The sequence below is a fragment of the Acipenser ruthenus genome, unplaced genomic scaffold (genome assembly GCF_902713425.1).
Source record: "Acipenser ruthenus unplaced genomic scaffold, fAciRut3.2 maternal haplotype, whole genome shotgun sequence".
Lineage (NCBI taxonomy): Eukaryota > Metazoa > Chordata > Actinopteri > Acipenseriformes > Acipenseridae > Acipenser > Acipenser ruthenus.
The window spans coordinates 106,289-129,142 of NW_026708083.1; the positions used below are offsets into that span (position 1 = coordinate 106,289).

A 22,854-nucleotide genomic window follows, 5' to 3' on the forward strand; every position below is an offset into this window, starting at 1 on the left:
ATTAATAATAATACTAGACTTCATTGAGGGGAGCTCTGAACCCCAGGACTGGGTGCAGCAGCAGCAGCAGGGCTAGTGTGAGTTTGTAACCCTGCTCAAACTCCTGGCTCCTGATCATTTCAATATTAATAATAATACTAGACTTCATTGAGGGGAGCTCTGAACCCCAGGACTGGGTGCAGCAGCAGCAGCAGGGCTAGTGTGAGTTTCTAACCCTGCTCAAACTCCTGGCTCCTGATCATTTCAATATTAATAATAATACTAGACTTCATTGAGGGGAGCTCTGAACCCCAGGACTGGGTGCAGCAGCAGCAGCAGCAGGGCTAGTGTGAGTTTCTAAACCTGCTCAAACTCCTGGCTCCTGATCATTTCAATATTAATAATAATATTACACTTCATTGAGGGGAGCTCTGAACCCCAGGACTGGGTGCAGCAGCAGCAGCAGCAGCAGGGCTAGTGTGAGTTTGTAACCCTGCTCAAACTCCTGGCTCCTGATCATTTCAATATTAATAATAATATTAGACTTCATTGAGGGGAGCTCTGAACCCCAGGAGTGGGTGCAGCAGCAGCAGCAGCAGGGCTAGTGTGAGTTTGTAACCCTGCTCAAACTCCTGGCTCCTGATCATTTCAATATTAATAATAATATTACACTTCATTGAGGGGAGCTCTGAACCCCAGGACTGGGTGCAGCAGCAGCAGCAGCAGGGCTAGTGTGAGTTTGTAACCCTGCTCAAACTCCTGGCTCCTGATCATTTCAATATTAATAATATTAGGCTTCATTGAGGGGAGCTCTGAACCCCAGGACTGGGTGCATCAGGGTTAGCAGATGCTTCTAAGCCTGGCTAAAGCCTATACAAGGGAGGGGGTAATTTGGCTGTGATTTGCCCCTGGGGGGGAATACAGACCAGGGAGGTAAATCTGTTTCAAATGATATTGTGACACACTACTGAGTGATGATGATGATGATTATGATTATGATGATGATTATTATTATTATGATTATGTTTTTTTACGGATCTCATTTAAGGAGATATGTTCTGAATTGTTTAATTGAGGTTTTAAACCTGCTTTCCTCTCTACATGATGTACTTGTGATGTAAACCCGCGTGCGGTACGTTCTCGAGTGACGTGGTTATTTCGCTCGTGTGGGAACATGCAGGAATCTACACAAACACATTAAAAATAAAGACCATGTGACCGGATATCAGGCAGCTCGAGGATCGTTTCTGTCGGTTTTTAAAAACATGTTTGCGAAACCGATTCAAACACGTGTGCAGTTTGAGTGAAGCTACACTGACCAAGTAAACCACACACACACACAGGAAGAAGATCTGCTTGGCACGCATTATAAACACTTACAAAAAAAGTGTCGTGTGTCCAGCACGGTCCAGAACAAGCATTGAACCCCAAATGCAAACATACAGACAGGCCGCCGCTGGGATTGTTCAAACAAGAACATAAGAACATAAGAAAGTTTCCAAACGAGAGGAGGCCCCATTCAGCCCATCTTGCTCGTTTGGTTGTTAGTAGCTTATTGATCCCAGAAACTCATCAAGCAGCTTCTTGAAGGACCCCAGGGTGTCAGCTTCAACAACATTACTGGGGAGTTGGTTCCAGAGCCTCACAATTCTCTGTGTAAAAAAGTGCCTCCTATTTTCTGTTCTGAATGCCCCTTTATCTAATCTCCACTTGTGACCCCCTGGTCCTTGTTTCTTTTTTCTGGTCAAAGAAGTCCCCTGGGTCGACATTGTCTATACCTTTTAGGATTTTGAATGCTTGAATCAGATCACCGCGTAGTCTTCTTTGTTCAAGACTGAATAGATTCAATTATTTTAGCCTGTCTGCATACGACATGCCTTTTAAACCCAGGATAATTCTGGTTGCTCTTCTTTGCGCTCTTTCTAGAGCAGCAATATTCTTTTTGTAACGAGGTGACCAGAACTGAAATAAAGGCACGACTCCTACAGATCAAATGGGGCTCAAAAGACAGAGAAAGAGCGCCCCCTGCAGTCTGTAGCAGCTTTATAGCAAGGAGACCGACTCCATGCGCACGCCGCTGCGGAATGCAAACGTGTCATGTGACCGGGTCAGGTGATAAGAAGGGATGCAGTGACGTAATAAACAGGGAAGTACGGTTTTTAAAGACATGTGGTGTTTTTTTTTTTCAGAGAACAACATCAACATCAAAAGCCAGAAGTAGAAAAAGAAAAATACTTACATGCACCAGGTGACGTTAAAAAAAGTAAGTTGCATGTTTATTTCAGTTTGGTTGTTTGTGAAGCTCGGGTGTGGCAGACCCAGACTTTGTGAAATGAACACGGCATGGCCGCATCAACAAGACCGATGCAATTTCCTTTCAGCTCAGAGCTGAGACAGAAAAGCCTCTTCCTGCTGCTGTATTACTGTGAGCCGCGGTGTTTTCAGCTCGGTCAATGCTTTCTGTACCAGCACAGGTATCTGATGCTCTCGCTATAGCGATACTTACAGTCACGCCATCGGCTTTTCAGCACCGTCCCTTATTAAATATAAGCAATGAATTGGCGTTTCCGCTGGTATAGCCGGTTTGTACTAGCGCAGGCATGCGATAAAAAACGACCTGAAGTCGATATAGACGTAAGGTAATCAATATATTGTAGCGATGTGTGCTGCGTGTTGTGTTTTGTCTCACCTGAGCGCAGGTGTGGGGTTGTGTTAGAATAACTCGGACTAATCGTAGTAATTTAGATTAATCGTACGAAGAGTTTTAATTTAATGCGTTTTGATGATTTCTGTGATTTGTATAACCTGAATAATGATATTATATGTAGTTTGATGTTATGTGTATTAGATTTACAATGTTGAACTAACACACTGGAATGTGGCCAAGGGTCAGTAGCCCTGTTTTCAGAGAAGTGCATGAGTCAGTGAGATGAGAATAGGACACTGTCTCAAATGATAAAGATATAGAGAATATTTTGAGACAGCGACAATTCCTCTTTTCTCCCCAGTCACTTAGCTAATATTACGAAATATGGATTGTTATTCTTGTATTAGGGGAATCAACTTTTGTAGGACCTGATAGACACTCTCCCTAGCAACTAAAAAATCAACCAATCAGAAAAGTCGGTAGGCAACAGTATCAAGAATACCACAAGGTTGGTTCGAGCTGACTAAGGAAGATAAGAATTACCACAAGTCATGAACTCTGTGCAAGAACTGATTATATAAGGAACTGTTTGACTTGGTGTATTCTGAGCCTTCTTAGCGATTGCTTGCAGAGTCTGTGTTACTCTGTTCAATGCTTGCTCCAGTTTGCAAAATAATAAAATGTAAACTTGCTCCAACTTGTCTCTGTCTGAATCGTTCCCTCAGCACGGGACCGGTGCCTGCAGCGCTGTATGCAGAGAATTCCACCGCAGGGTGCCGGGGAGCGTGATCGAGTCGTGACCCCGGTGCTTGTGAATGTTGTCCAGTCGTCTTGTATTTGTGTGCCTCGTTGTATTTGTGGGGTCCGATAACGTGTCTTTGTTGTGTCTGTATTGTATGTCTTTGTTGTGTCTAAAGGTTTCGTGTTTTGGCGGGGTTTGGTTTTGTGTGTAACGCGGCTGTGGGCTGTGTTGTTGTTGTGACTCTAAACTCAACAATATGAATTCACAGCTGTCCCAAAACCGCACGGAGATATCGGAACACCCTCCACACAGTTTATTAACTTGTGGGGACATTAAACTAAAACTAGAACAGATCGGAAGAGGGCTTTATTGTAAAAAGATCTTCACCTAATTTTAAAAAGAACTCGATACAGTCTGAAAACTTAATGAATAACCAAACTAATCTCTACATAAACATGTTATAAAGGCATCGTCGGCTGTCGTGTATCTTGCTTTTTAAACGCACACATATTCACTGTGAATGTGTTTTATTGTCAGACTTTATCGTTTAAAACGCGTTCGGTCTGAAAAGCGGCCGTTATATTTGAATTGTAGGCGAGCTCGAGCGGCAGCGCGAGCCTCCTGGATCAGAGAAGCCGCGCAGCTCGAGCTGAGAGGCGGGGCTTCGGCAGCTCACTCGCACGCCGTGCGTGAGGAGAGAGGACGACAGAAAGAGGCGCGCAAAGACATTTATTATTTATATGAGAGAGAAAAATGAGATTGGAGACTGCCAGTGCTTCAGAAATGTTTTCTTGACTCGTTTTGATCCTGTACAGACCTGCGTAGCGGCTTTATTTTCTATTTTTATTTTGTCTTGTGGATACGCTGTAGCTCGACGCTGCGTCCTTTCAAAGCCTCTTCCCAGCCAGAGACGCCAACTTCAACTCGACAACTTTCATCCTTCATTCTTCAAACCGGACTCTACAGGTTAGACAGATATAATCTGTGCTATTACATATTATATTATAAACGTAAATGTTAGAACATGTTGCACAAAATAAATCCACAATGAATAATATATGGAATGGATACACTGTGTAAACCTACTCAACAGATAAAATCCTCTGGTATTACAAACTTACTATAAGAAATGATATGTCCCTTCAATATTATTATTATTATTTGCTTATTTAGCAGACGCCTTTATCCAAGGCGACTTACAGATACTAGGGTGTGTGAACTATGCAGCAGCTGCAGAGTCATTTACAACTACGTCTCACCCGAAAGACGGAGCACAAGGAGGTGAAGTGACTTGCTCAGGATCACACAGTGAGTCGGTGGCTGAGGTGGGATTTGAACCGGGGACCTCCTGGATACAAGCCCTTTTCTTTAACCACTGGACCACACAGCCTCCTACTGGACCACACAGCCTCCAATAGTAAAGCCTGTGGTGGGAAAACTACTCTTTGCTTTCTGTTTATTCTCATGTCTGAGGTGCCGATACGATAAGTAAAAAAAAGAGTTATCAAGTAAAAGGTGTTTTGCTTTTATAAGTATTAAAAATTGTATATAGAAATAAAACAAAAAGATGTGTTTGTGGTTTCAGCAGACGAGACATGTGGGAGCTTGCATATTCAGCTGATGTCGCGTCAGCCATCAAAAGACCAATCAGTCTGTTTGTAAAGAACCAACTTCCCATAGCAACTGACTCAGCAAATCAGTAACCAGTAGAAGTAGTTGGTAAACAAAACTCTAGATAAACCACAAGTCTAGTCTGGCTGCCTGCAGGTGTTGAAGCAGGATGCCTGCATGCGTTTAACTAGCTGATATGTGACAAAAGTCGCCTACGCTCAGAACAACTGCCTTTATAAGGAGAAGATAGAAATAGAAGATTAGAGCTTCTTTGCGATTGCTTGCAGAGCCTGTGTTGCTCTGTTGAAACTCCAGTCTGCAGACTTAATAAAAGCTTTTGTTTCACTCCACTTTGTCTGTAAGGCCCGAGTCTCTGTTATAGGGTCTGGAAACGAAACTTCCACCACAAGCCACCCCTGCTATTCAGGCCAGATTACGTCGCCCTCTAGAATCGCCTTTAGTAGCACTGTATTTAAATAAATAAATGCTTTTCTTTTCCAGCAGCTGCTAAACAGGATCCTGTGTGCTGCCATGGACAGTGTGAAGATGGAGTCTGTCCAGATTAAAGAGGAGTTCCCTGACCATGAACCTGTCCCCATTAGAGTGGAGTTCTCTGGGCTGGCTTCTCTCCCCATTAAACAGGAATTCTGTGAGTTGCAATGTGACAGCAGTCAGCCAGAGGTCTCTGAGATTAAAGCAGAGCACAATGAATTGGAGATCCCCCAGACAGAAGAACCCCTTCCTGTGAAACAAGAAGAGGTGCTGGAAACTGTCCTTATTAAACGGGAGCCCCCTGAAGTAGAGTTTGAGCACATGGAACCTGGGAAGGAAGAATCGGAGGACTTCAAACCAAACATCCCTGAGCTGGAGCCTGTACGCCTGCGGGAGTGTAGCGTGGTGCTGGAGAGAATCTGCGTGAGAGAGCAAGGCGCTGGAGAGGAAGGCTCTCCCAACAGCACGCAAGGAGGTGGAAAGGAAGACGGGCGCTCCCATTCAGAATGCAGTCTAGCAGGTGAGTGACTCCCAGTAGCTGTGACATTGTCATTCTAGATTGCGTGATATCCACAGTGTGGTTGAGAGGGAGGGAGGGAGCATGTAGGTTACGTTACTATCGGTTTGTTTGTAATTGCAATGTGTGTTGGAGGAAATAGACCTGAAACATTACAGGAAAACTTTGAAGGCAGATTTAGATCCCAGGGCTCGGTTTCACCAGCATCAGTCTTTACTGACTCTGCTTTTACACATAAAGTACAGGCTTTCAGTTTAACTTTGTGTTTGTAAGCTGGTGTAACCCAGTGCAAGCCTCACAGCTGAAGTTCGCATGCTTGAGTCCACTGCACCACCCAGCCACATGCCTGAAGCCTACAAGCAGTCCCTCTTACTTTCTTTCCTGTTCCTATTTTCCAGGTTTCAGTCCAGCAGCTAAAGCGAGGGCGGGCGCTGGAGAATATCCTGACTGTGGGAAAGGCTTCACCCAGTTAAGAACTTTTAAAGCACACCAGAGAATTCACACAGGAGAGAAACCGTATCGCTGCTCTGACTGTGGGAAGAGGTTCAGTCAGTCAGGAGACCTGAAAATACACCAGCGAACTCACACAGGAGAGAAACCGTATCGCTGCTCTGACTGTGGGAAGAGTTTTAGTCACTCAGGAACCTTGAAAGCACACCAGAGAATTCACACAGGAGAGAAACCGTATCGCTGCTCTGACTGTGGGAAGAGGTTCAGTCAGTCAGGAGACCTGAAAACACACCAGCGAACTCATACAGGAGAGAAACCGTATCGCTGCTCTGACTGTGGGAAGAGGTTCAGTCAGTTAGGACACCTTGTTTTACACCAGCGAATTCACACAGGAGAGAAACCGTATCGCTGCTCTGACTGTGGGAAGAGGTTCAGTCGGTCAGGACAACTTGTTTCACACCAGCGAACTCACACAGGAGAGAAACCGTATCGCTGCTCTGACTGTGGGAAGAGGTTCAGTCAGTCAATACACCATGTTTTACACCAGCGAACTCACACAGGAGAGAAACCGTATCGCTGCTCTGACTGTGGGAAGAGTTTCCGAATTTTAGGAAACCTGAATACACACCAGCGAACTCACACAGGAGAGAAACCGTATCGCTGCTCTGACTGTGGGAAGAGTTTCAGTAATTTAGGAAGCCTGAAGAGACACCAGCGAATTCATACAGGAGAGAAACCATATCGCTGCTCTGACTGTGGGAAGAGTTTCAGTCACTCTGTATCCCTGAAAACACACCAGCGAATTCACACAGGAGAGAAACCATATCGCTGCTCTGAGTGTGGGAAGAGGTTCAATCAGTCAGGACATCTTGTTTTACACCAGCGAACTCACACAGGAGAGAAACCGTATCGCTGCTCTGACTGTGGGAAGAGGTTCAGTCGGTCAGGACAACTTATTTTACACCAACGAACTCACACAGGAGAGAAACCGTATCGCTGCTCTGACTGTGGGAAGAGTTTCAGTCACTCTGGAGACATGAAAAAACACCAGCGAACTCACACAGGAGAGAAACCGTATTGCTGCTCTGACTGTGGGAAGAGTTTCAGTCGGTCAGACAGCCTTGTTTCACACCAGCAAACTCACAAGAAATCGTAAACCTCCTAAGAGAGAGGATGCTCCCTCCAGTCCAGGTTTGAACTGCTCCTTCCCTCAAAGTCTACATCAGATTTGAAGCAACGAGACTGATTTCATATGCTGGCCCAGCTGCTTTGTGGCTTCTTATCATTTTTGAAGCTGGTAAAATAAGATGTTCTGATAATTCAAGCAGGTGCAGTGGGGGGGATTATAATCTGTTCCAGCAGCGAGCCCAGATTACCCACTTCACAAAAAAAACAGACACATTGAAACACGTGACATTTCGCTGCAGAATACGCCCGAATTCCACCAATCAGAAATCAGCACGTTGATGCCTTTTATTACAAAAACGGTTTTTTATTATTTATTTTTTTTAAACAGTACAATTTCTTTTCCAGCAAGCAGGAATTCAAATGCAATTCCACAGACGCTAAATCATCATCATCATCATCATCATCCTCCTAATTAACAATTTCCCACCAACTTCCAAGGAATTAATCAAATCAAGTCTTAGTAAATCACTGACACTTAGTTTAAAAACCAGAAGCCACCTTCTTTTTTAAAAAAATAAATAAATAAAACACCAGCACAAGCCTTGCAGTGCCTGTTAAAACTGTACAGCTTGTGCGTCTGGCAGCTGCAGCGCCCCCTAGCAGACGAGGACTGGTTTGACAGCTGCGGTGTTACCATTGTACAGGCTCTGCTCTTTTCAATAATAATAATAATAATAATAATAATATTAATAATACTAGACTTCATTGAGGGGAGCTCTGAACCCCAGGACTGGGTGCAGCAGCAGCAGCAGCAGGGCTAGTGTGAGTTTGTAACCCTGCTCAAACTCCTGGCTCCTGATCATTTCAATATTAATAATAATAATAATAATAATAATATTAGACTTCATTGAGGGGAGCTCTGAACCCCAGGACTGGGTGCATCAGGGTTAGCAGATGCTTCTAAGCCTGGCTAAAGCCTATACAAGGGAGGGGGTAATTTGGCTGTGATTTGCCCCTGGGGGGGAATACAGACCAGGGAGGTAAATCTGTTTCAAATGATATTGTGACACACTACTGAGTGATGATTATTATTATTATGATTATCAGTGCGCGAACATGCAATAATCTACACAAAATGCATTTAAAAAAAGAAAAAATCGATGTGTCCGGATATCAGGCAGCTCGAGGATCGTTTCTGTCGGTTTTTAAAAACATGTTTGAGAAACCGATTCAAACACGTGTGCAGTCTGAGTGAAGCTACACTGTCAAAGTAAACCACACACACACACACACAGGAAGAGGATCTGCTTGGCACGCATTATAAACACTTACAAAAAAAAGTGTCGTGTGTCCAGCACGGTCGAGAACAAGCATTTAACTCCAAATGCAAACATACAGACAGGCCGCCGCTGGGATTGTTTAGAGAAGAAGCCCCCCCCCCCCATCCCCATATATATGAGAGGAGGCTGCGAGCAATCTTGCAGTCTAACATCCATCGCGGTGGAGTCCAGCTGCACAGTTAGTTTTGTGCGCTGCACGGAGCAGCTGAGACACGGTTTAGGAGCCTCGCCCACAAAATCCATCTGCAAACGCGGAGCCGCTGCATCTGAAACACACAGCATCTGAAACCGCCCAAGAGAAACACCGAGCCGGGCAGAGCGCTGTGCGTTTATTTACTGAAACGAGATTGCAGACCAGGCGGGGACGTAAAACAAATGTAAGTAGTATTATTATTATTATTATTATTATTATTATTATTATTATTATTAGTTTAGCTGTTTGCGACGCACGGGTGTGGCGGGCCCTTTATTTGCTGAATGGACGCGGCATGGCGGCTCCAACAAGACCGATTCAATTTAAAATGTAACAATTAAACAACAAGGCGTCGGGGAAAGCGATCGGAAATAAGGTAACGATGTTTTTATGTTTAATAACATTATTGCCAATATATATATGAGGTCGAGATATTTTTTGAGCTGCAGGCAAACTCCCGATATATCATATATAGTGTGCACGCCGACAAACGAGAGACGCGTAAATTGATACATATTGTAGCGTTTCACAGGCAGACAGAAAACAAGAGAGACCGACACGCGTGCTCTTTGTTCAAATCTCTATTCGCTCTCCTTTATTCAGTCTCCTTTCACAGGCTGCAGCTGTCAGTCAGCTTCTCAGGAACCATGGCAGCCGTAACCCAACAACAGCCCTGCCTGCGTGCGCAGGAATAACACTGTTTTTAAATAAATACATGCTTTTCATTTCCAGCAGCTGCTAAACAGGATCCCGTGTGCTGCCATGGACAGTGTGAAGATGGAGTCTGTCCAGATTAAAGAGGAGTTCCCTGAACTTGAACTTGTCCCCATTAGAGTGGAGTTCTCTGGGCTGGCTTCCCTCCCCATTAAACAGGAACTCTGTGAGAGGCAATGTGACTGCTGTCTGATGGAGGTCTCTGAGATTAAAGCTGAGCAGAATGAATTGGGGATCCCCCAGACAGAAGAACCCCTTCCTGTTAAACAAGAAGAGGTGCTGGAAACTGTCCGTATTAAACAGGAGCCCCCTGAAGTAGAGTTTGAGCACATGGAACCAGTGAAGGAAGAATCGGAGGACTTCAAACCAAACATCCCTGAGCTGGAGCCTGTACGCCTGCGGGAGTGTAGCGTGGTGCTGGAGAGAATCTGCGTGAGAGAGCAAGGCGCTGGAGAGGAAGGCTCTCCCAACAGCACGCAAGGAGGTGGAAAGGAAGACGGGCGCTCCCATTCAGAATGCAGTCTAGCAGGTGAGTGACTCCCAGTAGCTGTGACATTGTCATTCTAGATTGCGTGATATCCACAGTGTGCTTGAGAGGGAGGGAGGGAGCATGTAGGTTACGTTACTATCGGTTTTGTTTGTAATTGCAATGTGTGTTAGAGGAAATAGACCTGAAACATTACAGGAGAACTTTGAAGGCAGATTTTGATCCCAGGACTCGGTTTCACCAGCATCAGTCTTTACTGACTCTGCTTTTACACACAAAGTAAAGGCTTTCAGTTTAACTTTGTGTTTTTAAGCTGGTGTAACCCAGTGCAAGCCTCACAGCTGAAATTCACATGCTTGAGTCCACTCCACCACCCAGCCACATGCCCGAAGCCTACAAGCAGTCCCTCTTACTTTCTTTACTGTTCCTATTTTCCAGGTTTCAGTCCAGCAGCTAAAGCGAGGGCGGGTGATGGAGAATATGCTGACTGTGGGAAAGGTTTCACCCAGTTAAGAACTTTTAAAACACACCAGAGAACTCGCACAGGAAAGAAACCGTATCGCTGCTCTGACTGTGGGAAGAGGTTCAATCAGTCAGGACACCTTGAAACACACCAGCGAACTCACACAGGAGAGAAACCGTATCGCTGCTCTGACTGTGGGAAGAGGTTCAGTCAGTCAGGTAACCTTGAAACACACCAGCGAACTCACACAGGAGAGAAACCGTATCGCTGCTCTGACTGTGGGAAGAGTTTCAGTAGGGTAGACCACCTTCTTTTACACCAGCGAACTCACACAGGAGAGAAACCGCATCGCTGCTCTCACTGTGGGAAGAGTTTCAGTAGGGTAGGCTACCTTGTTTCACACCAGCGAACTCACACAGGAAAGAAACCGTATCGCTGCTCTGACTGTGGGAAGAGTTTCAGTCGGTCAGACAGCCTTGTTTCACACCAGCGAACTCACACAGGAGAGAAACCGTATCGCTGCTCTGACTGTGGGAAGAGTTTCACTCAGTTAGGACACCTTATTTCACACCAGCGAACTCACACAGGAGAGAAACCGTATCGCTGCTCTGACTGTGGGAAGAGGTTCAGTCAGTCCTGCAGCCTTGTTTCACACCAGCGAACTCACACAGGAGAGAAACCGTATCGCTGCTCTGACTGTGGGAAGAGTTTCAGTAGGGTAGACCACCTTGTTTCACACCAGCGAACTCACACAGGAAAGAAACTGTATCGCTGCTCTGACTGTGGGAAGAGTTTCTGTTTTAAACAAGGCCTTCAAAAACACCAGCGGACTTTTCACTCATGAGGGAAAAAAACCGTTAACCTTGCATTATGAATCCCTGTGCAATTACTGTTCTGTGCATCACTCTTAAGAGCATGCATTTTAAATGGTAAAAATGCGCTTCAACTCTCTTGCACTGTGATTGTGTCAGAAAGTGGGCGTTGACGCGGACACGAGAAAGGCTTCTTTGCTGTCAGTTTAACTCGGGCTGTTAATGCAGTCAGTGCCTGGGAGCGGGAATATGCAGAAAGGAAACTATTCTGCACCTCATCTGATGGACGAGTCAGGAGAAATTGATAACTCAGTGTGGGGAATGAGTTTCAGGGTTTAGCATTTAAACTGCATAGACTTGAAAATAAATGAATTGATGAGAACGAGTATCCTGACCCCGGTATGTAGCATCCCAGAGACAAGACTGCACCGTCCTTACTGGACAACCGCCTGGAGGGTTTGTCTTGTAAATTCATCACGATTCTAAATCTAATGAAAACTGATAGTGTCCCCATGACTGCATTATGACAGGGATGGCTGAATACTGCGTGGCGTGTCGCTTTGCAATGTGCATTGTCCATGCTTGTATTTGTGCTGCTCTTGTAACCTGCCCTGAGTAATAGCAGTGTTGCAAGCACGTGTACGGAGCTTGGGTACAGAAAGGCAGACCGGTTTCATCTCTGGCTCTTTCTTGCTCTTTTGTAGTATTTTACACTCGGTGACAAATTCCAAATGAAAATGTAGCTTAACTATGACTATTAATGGATTAAGCTTTCATTACAGAGCACAAAGTAATATAAAATGCAGTGTGGTAATGGAAGTAAGTGTGTGTGTGTGTCTCAGTGTGTGAGAGTAAGTGTGTGAGACTGTAAGTGTGTGTGTGTGTGTGTGTGTCTCTGTGTGTGAGACTGTAAGTGTGTGTGTGTGTGTGTGTGTGTGTGTGTGTGTCTCTGTGTGTGAGACTGTAAGTGTGTGTGTGTCTCAGTGTGTGAGAGTGTGTGTCTCTGTGTGTGAGAGTGTAAGTGTGTGTGTGTGTGTGTGTGTGTGAGTGTCTCAGTGTGTGAGAGTGTGTGTCTCTGTGTGTGAGAGTGTAAGTGTGTGTGTGTCTCTGTGTGTGAGAGTGTAAGTGTGTGTGTGTCTCTGTGTGTGAGAGTGTAAGTGTGTCTCTCTCTCTCTCTCTCTCTCTCTCTCTGAGTGTGTGGTGTGGTGGGGGGGGGATCTATATATTTTTCAGAGGATTTATTTACTTTTTAATATAGATAAATAAATACCGGTGCTAAAGATGCTTTGACACAAAACCTTTTTTTTTTTTTTTTTCAGTCCTGAGGAAATGCTACTGTGTTGTTAGTGAAACTCGATTTTGAGTCCTGTGTTTATTTGGTATTTCTGTTCAGCATTAATGCTGATTAGTGTGTGGTTTGAACATATTTAGTTTATGTGAAGGGACCAGCAAAAAGCATTCATTTTCTGAGGAGTGTACGGCACGGCTTACTGCCAGTACTGCATTCATATCTGCTGCTCCCACACCCGTCACTCAGCACACTGTGTGTATTCATAAACAAAGGGCAGCTTTATTTTTCTATCCTGTTCAGAGTTTTACAGAGGGGGGAGTTTAGTTTGATTTATCCACTGCTGCCAATTTTCTCTGAGCCGTTTCTGCATAGAATTCCTCCTGCTATCAATTATAAGATAGCGCCAAAACCAGGCCAATATATTAACAAGGGAACCGAGTACTTTATACAAGATGACGGATCTGCTTACCCTTCAACGAACTGAAACGAGATGTGTGAATACGGGTGAGTCTGTGGTTTCATACGCAGTGCTGTGTGAGATTATTACGCTCAGACCGGGACCTTGTTAAAAAGCTGTGTTCTGAGGAAATGTGCGTGATCCGAGTCCTAATGAGACTGCAATTAAACCTGCTGTGTGCTGATTGCACGATTTGATTAATATAAAGCAGGATCCTAAACCATGCTGAAGAAAGACTGGAATGCTGCGCCGCTCTGTACCAGCAGGATTTGCAAGCAATCTGCATTGCAATCCCGTTCTGCGTTGCTTGCTGTTCTCTCAGTGATGTAAAGTATTGGTATTAAACTCTTGTATTAAGTGTATCATTCGGCAGGAACACGCTCCAGAAACTCACACTAGGGAGCCACATGACAGAGGGAAAGCACACTTTCATTCACTGAGGTATTGTAGTTCCCTCCCGATGGTTGATGGGTATTGTAGTTCCAAAAGAAGGGGGAGAAGCAGGTGAATTTGTCTGAAAGATTTCACTGATAGAGGCTTCTCCACATTCTGCTTTTTACCGCAGAAGACGCGCTCTGTGGGGCGGGAGTGGGGTGTAGATTCGCTACTATCTGTCGCGGTCCTCACAATATCAAACGGTAACAAGATATTAATGTTAAATATCAAATTACTTATTCCTATTATTCTCTACTGACTGTGAAAAATAGTTTGCTTATTTCCTGTCAGTACTCTCTGCTAAGCACAGTAGGGTGGGTTTGTGTTTTTTTTTTTTTTTTTTTGGGGGGGGGGGGGAGGGGGGGTGATTTTAATATACATGTTGATAATGAATCTTGTTCAGTGTGTGGTGTTTTGAAGTCTTTTAGATTATTTTAGATTACAGTCAGATGAAAAGGGAAGGTCGTAGATTGGGACGCAGGTGGAGGACTACAAAACTGATTCTCCATTTTGATATCTGGAAAACAGCATCAAGTCCATTTCAATAACGCTCCGAGGGCAGCCAGGGGCTCCTTTTTTTCTTTTCTTTCTTTCTGCAGTATTATTAATGCAAATTAATGTGAGTACAAGCTGCTGATCAGCTGATATCTCCTAACCTTTTCTGTATCAAAAAAATAAATAAATAAAAATTTAAAAAGCAGATTTATTTTAAGTATGTTATTAAATAAATAGATTTGTATTAGTTTTGTGTGTGTTGTCAGAATAAATAGTTTTAGGAGAAGGAATTTAATCCCGTATTCAGGACATGCAATAATACTACACTTCATTGAGGGGAGCTCTGAACCCCCAGGACTGGGTGCAGCAGCAGCAGCAGCAGGGCTAGTGTAAGTTTGTAACCCTGCTCAAACTCCTGGCTCCTGATCATTTCAATATTAATAATAATACTAGACTTGATTGAGGGGAGCTCTGAACCCCAGGACTGGGTGCAGCAGGGTTAGTAAATGTTTCTAAGCCTGGCTAAAGCCTATAAGGGAGGGGGTAATTTGGCTGTGATTTGCTCCTGGGGGGGGGATACAGACCAGGGAGGTAAATCTGTTTCAAATGATATTGTGACACACTACTGAGTGATTATGATGATGATTATGATGATGATTATTATTATTATGATTATGTTTTTTTTTTACGGATCTCATTTAAGGATATATGTTCTGAATTGTTTAATTGAGGTTTTAAACCTGCTTTCTTCTCTACATGATGTACTTGTGATGTAAACCCGAGTGACGTGGTTATTTCGCTCGTGTGGGAACATGCAGGAATCTACACAAACACATTAAAAATAAAGCCCATGTGACCGGATATCAGCCAGCTCGAGGATCGTTTCTGTCGGTTTTTAAAAACATGTTTGCGAAACCGATTCAAACACGTGTGCAGTTTGAGTGAAGCTACACTGACAAAGACACTCGAGTCGATCAGCTGATCGAAAAAGTAAAAATTGTAAAAGAAAACAAACAAAAAATATACTAGACACACACAGGAAGAGGATCTGCTTGGCACGCATTATAAACACTTACAAAAAAAGTGTCGTGTGTCCAGCACGGTCGAGAACAAGCATTGAACCCCAAATGCAAACATACAGACAGGCCGCCGCTGGGATTGTTCAAACAAGAACATAAGAGAATAAGAAAGTTTACAAACGAGAGGAGGCCCCATTCAGCCCATCTTGCTGGTTTGGTTGTTAGTAGCTTATTGATCCCAGAATCTCATCAGCAGCTTCTTGAAGGATCCCAGGGTGTCAGCTTCAACAACATTACTGGGGAGTTGGTTCCAGAGCCTCACAATTCTCTGTGTAAAAAAGTGCCTCCTATTTTCTGTTCTGAATGCCCCTTTATCTAATCTCCACTTGTGACCCCCTGGTCCTTGTTTCTTTTTTCAGGTCAAAGTCGTCCCCTGGGTCGACATTGTCAATACCTTTTAGGATTTTGAATGCTTGAATCAGATCACCGCGTAGTCTTCTTTGTTCAAGACTGAATAGATTCAATTCTTTTAGCCTGTCTGCATACGACATGCCTTTTAAACCCGGGATAATTCTGGTTGCTCTTCTTTGCGCTCTTTCTAGAGCAGCAATATTCTTTTTTGTAACGAGGTGACCAGAACTGAAATAAAGGCACGACTCGTACAGATCAAATGGGGGCTCAAAAGACAGAGAAAGAGCGCCCCCTGCAGTCTGTAGCAGCTTTAAAGCAAGGAGACCGACTCCATGCGCACGCCGCTGCGGAATGCAAACGTGTCATGTGACCGGGTCAGGTGATAAGAAGGGATGCAGTGACGTAATAAACAGGGAAGTACGGTTTTTAAAGACACGTGGTGTTTTTTTTTTTTCAGAGAACAACATCAACATCAAAAGCCAGAAGTAGAAAAAGAAAAATACTTACATGCACCAGGTGACGTTAAAAAAAGTAAGTTGCATGTTTATTTCAGTTTGATTGTTTGTGAAGCTCGGGTGTGGCAGACCCAGACTTTGTGAAATGAACACGGCATGGCCGCATCAACAAGACCGATGCAATTTCCTTTCAGCTCAGAGCTGAGACAGAAAAGCCTCTTCCTGCTGCTGTATTCCTGTGAGCCGCGGTGTTTTCAGCTCGGTCAATGCTTTCTGTACCAGCACAGGTATCTGATGCTCTCGCTATAGCGATACTTACAGTCACACCAGAGGCTTTTCAGCACCGTCCCTTATTAAATATAACCAATGAATTGGCGTTTCCGCTGGTATAGCCGGTTTGTACTAGCGCAGGCATGCGACAAAAAACGACCTGAAGTCGATATAGACGTAAGGTAATCAATATATTGTAGCGATGTGTGCTGCGTGTTGTGTTTTGTCTCACCTGAGCGCAGGTGTTGGGTTGTGTTAGAATAACTCGGACTAATCGTAGTAATTTAGATTAATCGTACGAAGAGTTTTAATTTAATGCGTTTTGATGATTTCTGTGATTTGTATAACCTGAATAATGATATTATATGTAGTTTGATGTTAACAGTGTATTAGATTTACAATGTTGAACTAACACACTGGAATGTGGCCAAGGGTCAGTAGCCCTGTTTTCAGAGAAGTGCATGAGTCAGCGAGATGAGAATAGGACACTGTCTCAAATGATAAAGATATAGAGAATATTTTGAGACAGCGACAATTCCTCTTTTCTCCCCAGTCACTTAGCTAATATTACGAAATATGGATTGTTATTCTTGTATTAGGGGAATCAACTTTTGTAGGACCTGATAGACACTCTCCCTAGCAACTAAAAAATCAACCAATCAGAAAAGTCGGTAGGCAACAGTATCAAGAATACCACAAGGTTGGTTCGAGCTGACTAAGGAAGATAAGAATTACCACAAGTCATGAACTCTGTGCAAAAACTGATTATATAAGGAACTGTTTGACTTGGTGTATTCTGAGCCTTCTTAGCGATTGCTTGCAGAGTCTGTGTTACTCTGTTCAATGCTCCACTTTGCAAACTAATAAAGTGTAAACTTGCTCCAGCTTGTCTCTGTCTGAATCGTTCCCTCAGCACGGGACCGGTGCCTGCAGCGCTGTATGCAGAGAATTCCACCGCAGGGTGCCGGGGAGCGTGATCGAGTCGTGACCCCAGTGCTTGTGAATGTTGTCCAGTCGTCTTGTATTTGTGTGCCTCGTTGTATTTGTGGGGTCCGATAACGTGTCTTTGTTGTGTCTGTATTGTATGTCTTTGTTGTGTCTAAAGGTTTCGTGTTTTCGCGGGGTTTGGTTTTGTGTGTAACGCGGCTGTGGGCTGTGTTGTTGTTGTGACTCTAATAAACTCAACAATATGAATTCACAGCTGTCCCAAAACCGCACGGAGATATCGGAACACCCTCCACACAGTTTATTAACTTGTGGTGACATTAAACTAAAACTAGAACAGATCGGAAGGGCTGTATTGTAAAAAAAGATCTTCACCTAGTTTTAAAAAGAACTCGATACAGTCTGAAAACTTAATGAATAACTAAACTAATCTCTACATAAACATGTTATTAAGACATCGTCGGCTGTCGTGTATCTTGATTTTTAAACGCACACATATTCACTGTGAATGTGTTTTATTGTCAGACTTTATCGTTTAAAACGCGTTCGGTCTGAAAAGCGGCCGTTATATTTGAATTGTAGGCGAGCTCGAGCGGCAGCGCGAGCCTCCTGGATCAGAGAAGCCGCGCAGCTCGAGCTGAGAGGCGGGGCTTCGGCAGCTCACTCGCACGCCGTGCGTGAGGAGAGAGGACGGCAGAAAGAGGCGCGCAAAGACATTTATTATTTATATGAGAGATAAAAATGAGATTGGAGACTGCCAGTGCTTCAGAAATGTTTTCTTGACTCGTTTTGATCCTGTACAGACCTGTGTAGCGGCTTTGTTTTCTATTTTTATTTTGTCTTGTGGATACGCTGTAGCTCGACGCTGCACCCTTTGAAAGCCTCTTCCCAGCCAGAGACGCCAACTTCAACTCGACAACTTTCATCCTTCATTCTTCAAACCGGACTCTACAGGTTAGACAGATTCAATCTGTGCTATTACATATTGTATTATAAACGTAAATGTTAGAACATGTTGCACAAAAGAAATCCACAATGAATAATATATGGAATGGATACACTGTGTAAACCTACTCAACAGATAAAATCCTCTGGTATTGCAAACTTACTATAAGAAATGATATGTCCCTTCAATAGTAAAGCCACTCTTGCTATTCAGGCCAGATTTCGTCGCCCTCTAGAATCGCCTTTAGTAGCACTGTATTTAAATAAATAAATGCTTTTCTTTTCCAGCAGCTGCTAAACAGAATCCCGTGTGCTGCCATGGACAGTGTGAAGATGGAGTCTGTCCAGATTAAAGAGGAGTTCCCTGAACTTGAACTTGTCCCCATTAGAGTGGAGTTCTTTGGGCTGGCTTCCCTCCCCATTAAACAGGAGCTCTGTGAGATGCAATGTGACAGCAGCCAGCCAGAGGTCTCTGAGATTAAAGCTGAGCACAATGAATTGGAGATCCCCCAGACAGAAGAACCCCTTCCTGTGAAACAAGAAGAGGTGCTGGAAACTGTCCTTATTAAACGGGAGCCTCCTGAAGTAGAGTTTGAGCACATGGAACCAGGGAAGGAAGAATCAGAGGACTTCAAACCAAACATCCCTGAGCTGGAGCCTGTACGCCTGCGGGAGTGTAGCGTGGTGCTGGAGAGAATCTGCGTGAGAGAGCAAGGCACTGGAGAGGAAGGCTCTCCCAACAGCATGCAAGGAGGTGGAAAGGAAGACGGGCGCTCCCATTCAGAATGCAGTCTAGCAGGTGAGTGACTCCCAGTAGCTGTGACATTGTCATTCTAGATTGCGTGATATCCACAGTGTGCTTGAGAGGGAGGGAGGGAGCATGTAGGTTACGTTACTATCGGTTTGTTTGTAATTGCAACATGTGTTGGAGGAAATAGACCTGAAACATTACAGGAGAACTTTGAAGGCAGATTTTGATCCCAGGACTCGGTTTCACCAGCATCAGTCTTTACTGACTCTGCTTTTACACATAAAGTAAAGGCTTTCAGTTTAACTTTGTGTTTTTAAGCTGGTGTAACCCAGTGCAAGCCTCACAGCTGAAATTCACATGCTTGAGTCCACTCCACCACCCAGCCACATGCCCGAAGCCTACAAGCAGTCCCTCTTACTTTCTTTACTGTTCATATTTTCCAGGTTTCAGTCCAGCAGCTAAAGCGAGGGCGGGCGCTGGAGAATATCCTGACTGTGGGAAAGGTTTCACCCAGTTAAGAACTTTTAAAACACACCAGAGAACTCGCACAGGAAAGAAACCGTATCGCTGCTCTGACTGTGGGAAGAGTTTCAGTCAGTCAGGCAACCTTGAAACACACCAGCGAACTCACACAGGAGAGAAACCGTATCGCTGCTCTGACTGTGGGAAGAGTTTCAGTAGGGTAGACCACCTTGTTTTACACCAGCGAACTCACACAGGAGAGAAACCGCATCGCTGCTCTCACTGTGGGAAGAGTTTCAGTAGGGTAGGCTACCTTGTTTCACACCAGCGAACTCACACAGGAGAGAAACCGTATCGCTGCTCTGACTGTGGGAAGCGTTTCAGTCGGTCAGACAGCCTTGTTTCACACCAGCGAATTCATACAGGAGAGAAACCTTATCGCTGCTCTGACTGTGGGAAGAGTTTCACTCAGTTAGGACACCTTTTTTCACACCAGCGAACTCACACAGGAGAGAAACCGCATCGCTGCTCTGACTGTGGGAAGAGTTTCAGTAGGGTAGACCAGCTTGTTTTACACCAGCGAACTCACACAGGAGAGAAACCGTATCGCTGCTCTGACTGTGGGAAGAGGTTCAGTCGGTCAGACAACCTTGTTACACACCAGCGAACTCACACAGGAGAGAAACCGTATCGCTGCTCTGACTGTGGGAAGAGTTTCATTCAGTCAGGCAACCTTGAAGCACACCAGCGAACTCACACAGGAGCGAAACCGTATCGCTGCTCTGACTGTGGGAAGTGTTTCAGTCAGTCCTGCAGCCTTGTTTCACACCAGCGAACTCATACAGGAGAGAAACTGCATCGGTGCTCTGACTGTGGGAAGAGTTTCAGTAGGGTAGACAACCTTGTTTCACACCAGCGAACTCACACAGGAAAGAAACCGTATCGCTGCTCTGACTGTGGGAAGAGGTTCAGTCAGTCAGGAGACCTGAAAACCCACCAGCGAACTCGCACAGGACAGAAACTGTATCGCTGCTCTGACTGTGGTTAGAGTTTCTGTTTTAAACAAGGCCTTCAAAAACACCAGCTGACTTTTCACTCATGAGGGAAAAAAACCGTTAACCTTGCATTATGAATCCCTGTGCAATTACTGTTCTGTGCATCACTCTTAAGAGCATGCATTTTAAATGGTCAAAATGCTCTTCAGCTCTCTTGCACTGTGATTGTGTCAGAAAGTGGGCGGAGACGCGGACACGAGAAAGGCTTCTCTGCTGTCAGTTTAACTCTGGCTGTCAATGCAGTCAGTGCCTGGGAGCGGGAATATGCAGAAAGGAAACTATTCTGCACCTCATCTGATGGACGAGTCAGGAGACATCGATAACTCAGTGTGGGGAATGAGTTTCAGGGTTTAGCATTTAAACTGCATAGACTTGAAAATAAATGAATTGATGAGAACGAGTATCCTGACCCCGGACTGTAAGTGTGTGTGTGTGTGTGTGTGTGTGAGACTGTAAGTGTGTGTGTCTCTGTGTGTGAGAGTGTGTCTCAGTGTGTGAGACTGTAAGTGTGTGTGTCTCTGTGTGTGAGAGTGTGTCTCTGTGTGAGAATGTAAGTGTGTGTCTCTGTGTGTGAGAGTGTGTCTCAGTGTGTGAGAATGTAAGTGTGTGTGTCTGTGTGTGAGAGTGTGTCTCAGTGTGTGAGAATGTAAGTGTGTGTGTCTGTGTGTGAGAGTGTGTCTCAGTGTGTGAGAATGTAAGTGTGTGTGTGTGTGTCTGTGTCTCTGTGTGTGAGAATGTAAGTGTGTGTGTGTCTCTGTGTGTGTGTGAGAGTGTGTCTCAGTGTGTGAGAATGTAAGTGTGTGTTTCTCTCTCTCTCTGAGTGTGTGGTGTGGTGGTGGGGGGATCTATATATTTTTCAGAGGATTTATTTACTTTTTAATATAGATAAATAAATACCGGTGCTAAAGATGCTTTGACACAAAACCTTTTTTTTTTTTTTTTTCAGTCCTGAGGAAATGCTACTGTGTTGTTAGTGAAACTCGATTTTGAGTCCTGTGTTTATTTGGTATTTCTGTTCAGCATTAATGCTGATTAGTGTGTGGTTTGAACAGATTTAGTTTATGTGAAGGGACCAGCAAAAAGCATTCATTTTCTGAGGAGTGTACGGCACGGCTTACTGCCAGTACTGCATTCATATCTGCTGCTCCCACCCCCGTCACTCAGCACACTGTGTGTATTCATAAACAAAGGGCAGCTTTATTTTTCTATCCTGTTCAGAGTTTTACAGAGGGGGGAGTTTAGTTTGATTTATCCACTGCTGCCAATTTTCTCTGAGCCGTTTCTGCATAGAATTCCTCCTGCTATCAATTATAAGATAGCGCCAAAACCAGGCCAATATATTAACAAGGGAACCGAGTACTTTATACAAGATGACGGATCTGCTTACCCTTCAACGAACTGAAACGAGATGTGTGAATACGGGTGAGTCTGTGGTTTCATACGCAGTGCTGTGTGAGATTATTACGCTCAGACCGGGACCTTGTTAAAAAGCTGTGTTCTGAGGAAATGTGCGTGATCCGAGTCCTAATGAGACTGCAATTAAACCTGCTGTGTGCTGATTGCACGATTTGATTAATATAAAGCAGGATCCTAAACCATGCTGAAGAAAGACTGGAATGCTGCGCCGCTCTGTATCAGCAGGATTTGCAAGCAATCTGCATTGCAATCCCGGTCTGCGTTGCTTGCTGTTCTCTCAGTGTTGTAAAGTATTTGTATTAAACTCTTGTATTGAGTGTATCATTCTGCAGGAACACGCTCCAGAAACTCACGCTAGGGAGCCACATGACAGAGGGAAAGCACACTTTCATTCACTGAGGTATTGTAGTTCCCTCCCGATGGTTGATGGGTATTGTAGTTCCCTCCCGATGGTTGATGGGTATTGTAGTTCCCTCCCGGTGGTTGATGGGTATTGTAGTTCCCTCCCGATGGTTGATGGGTATTGTAGTTCCCTCCCGGTGGTTGATGGGTATTGTAGTTCCAAAAGAAGGGGGAGAAGCAGGTGAATTTGTCTGAAAGATTTCACTGATAGAGGCTTCTCCACATTCTGCTTTTTATCGCAGAAGACGCGCTCTGTGGGGCGGGAGTGGGGTGTAGATTCGCTACTATCTGTCGCGGTACTCACAATATCAAACGGTAACAAGATATTAATGTTAAATATCAAATTACTTCTTCCTGTTGTTCTCTACTGACTGTGAAAAATAGTTTGCTGATTTCCTGTCAGTACTCTCTGCTAAGCACAGTAGGGTGGGTTTGTGTCTTTGTTTTGTTTTTGTTTTTTTGAGGGGGGG

The 22,854-nt window shown here is 44.4% G+C and overlaps 2 protein-coding genes across 5 annotated transcripts in view; both read left to right on the plus strand.

Annotated features, from left to right (window-relative positions):
• The window catches only part of LOC131728753 (zinc finger protein 391-like), a 26,337-nt gene extending 11,879 nt beyond the window's left edge, over positions 1-14,458 (plus strand). The window contains exons 1-3 of one of the 4 annotated variants that reach the window (XM_059019753.1): positions 9,201-9,283; positions 9,832-10,342; positions 10,739-14,458. In XM_059019753.1, coding sequence (XP_058875736.1) covers positions 9,862-10,342; positions 10,739-11,607 — 1,350 coding nt within the window. In that variant the 5' untranslated portion in view covers positions 9,201-9,283; positions 9,832-9,861 and the 3' untranslated portion in view covers positions 11,608-14,458. The other 3 variants (XM_059019755.1, XM_059019756.1, XM_059019754.1) reach the window with 3 other exon arrangements.
• On the plus strand, positions 649-22,455 carry LOC117971163 (zinc finger protein 16-like). Its single transcript, XM_059019736.1, has 7 exons — positions 649-2,242; positions 4,239-4,334; positions 5,481-5,991; positions 6,387-7,591; positions 9,128-9,283; positions 18,587-19,097; positions 19,493-22,455. Exons 1-7 carry the CDS (start codon positions 2,219-2,221, stop codon positions 20,557-20,559), a joined length of 3,570 nt encoding a protein of 1,189 aa, XP_058875719.1. The 5' UTR covers positions 649-2,218; the 3' UTR covers positions 20,560-22,455.
• The last annotated feature ends 399 nt before the right edge of the window (positions 22,456-22,854 follow it).

Excerpts from the sequence above, each read along its gene's own strand:
- LOC117971163 (XM_059019736.1), top strand. The coding sequence starts at position 2,219 with ATGCACCAGGTGACGTTAAAAAAA. Across the intron at positions 2,243-4,238 it reads ACCAGGTGACGTTAAAAAAA|CTCGACGCTGCGTCCTTTCA; the intron begins GTAAGTTGCATG and ends GATACGCTGTAG. Across the intron at positions 5,992-6,386 it reads TTCAGAATGCAGTCTAGCAG|GTTTCAGTCCAGCAGCTAAA; the intron begins GTGAGTGACTCC and ends CCTATTTTCCAG.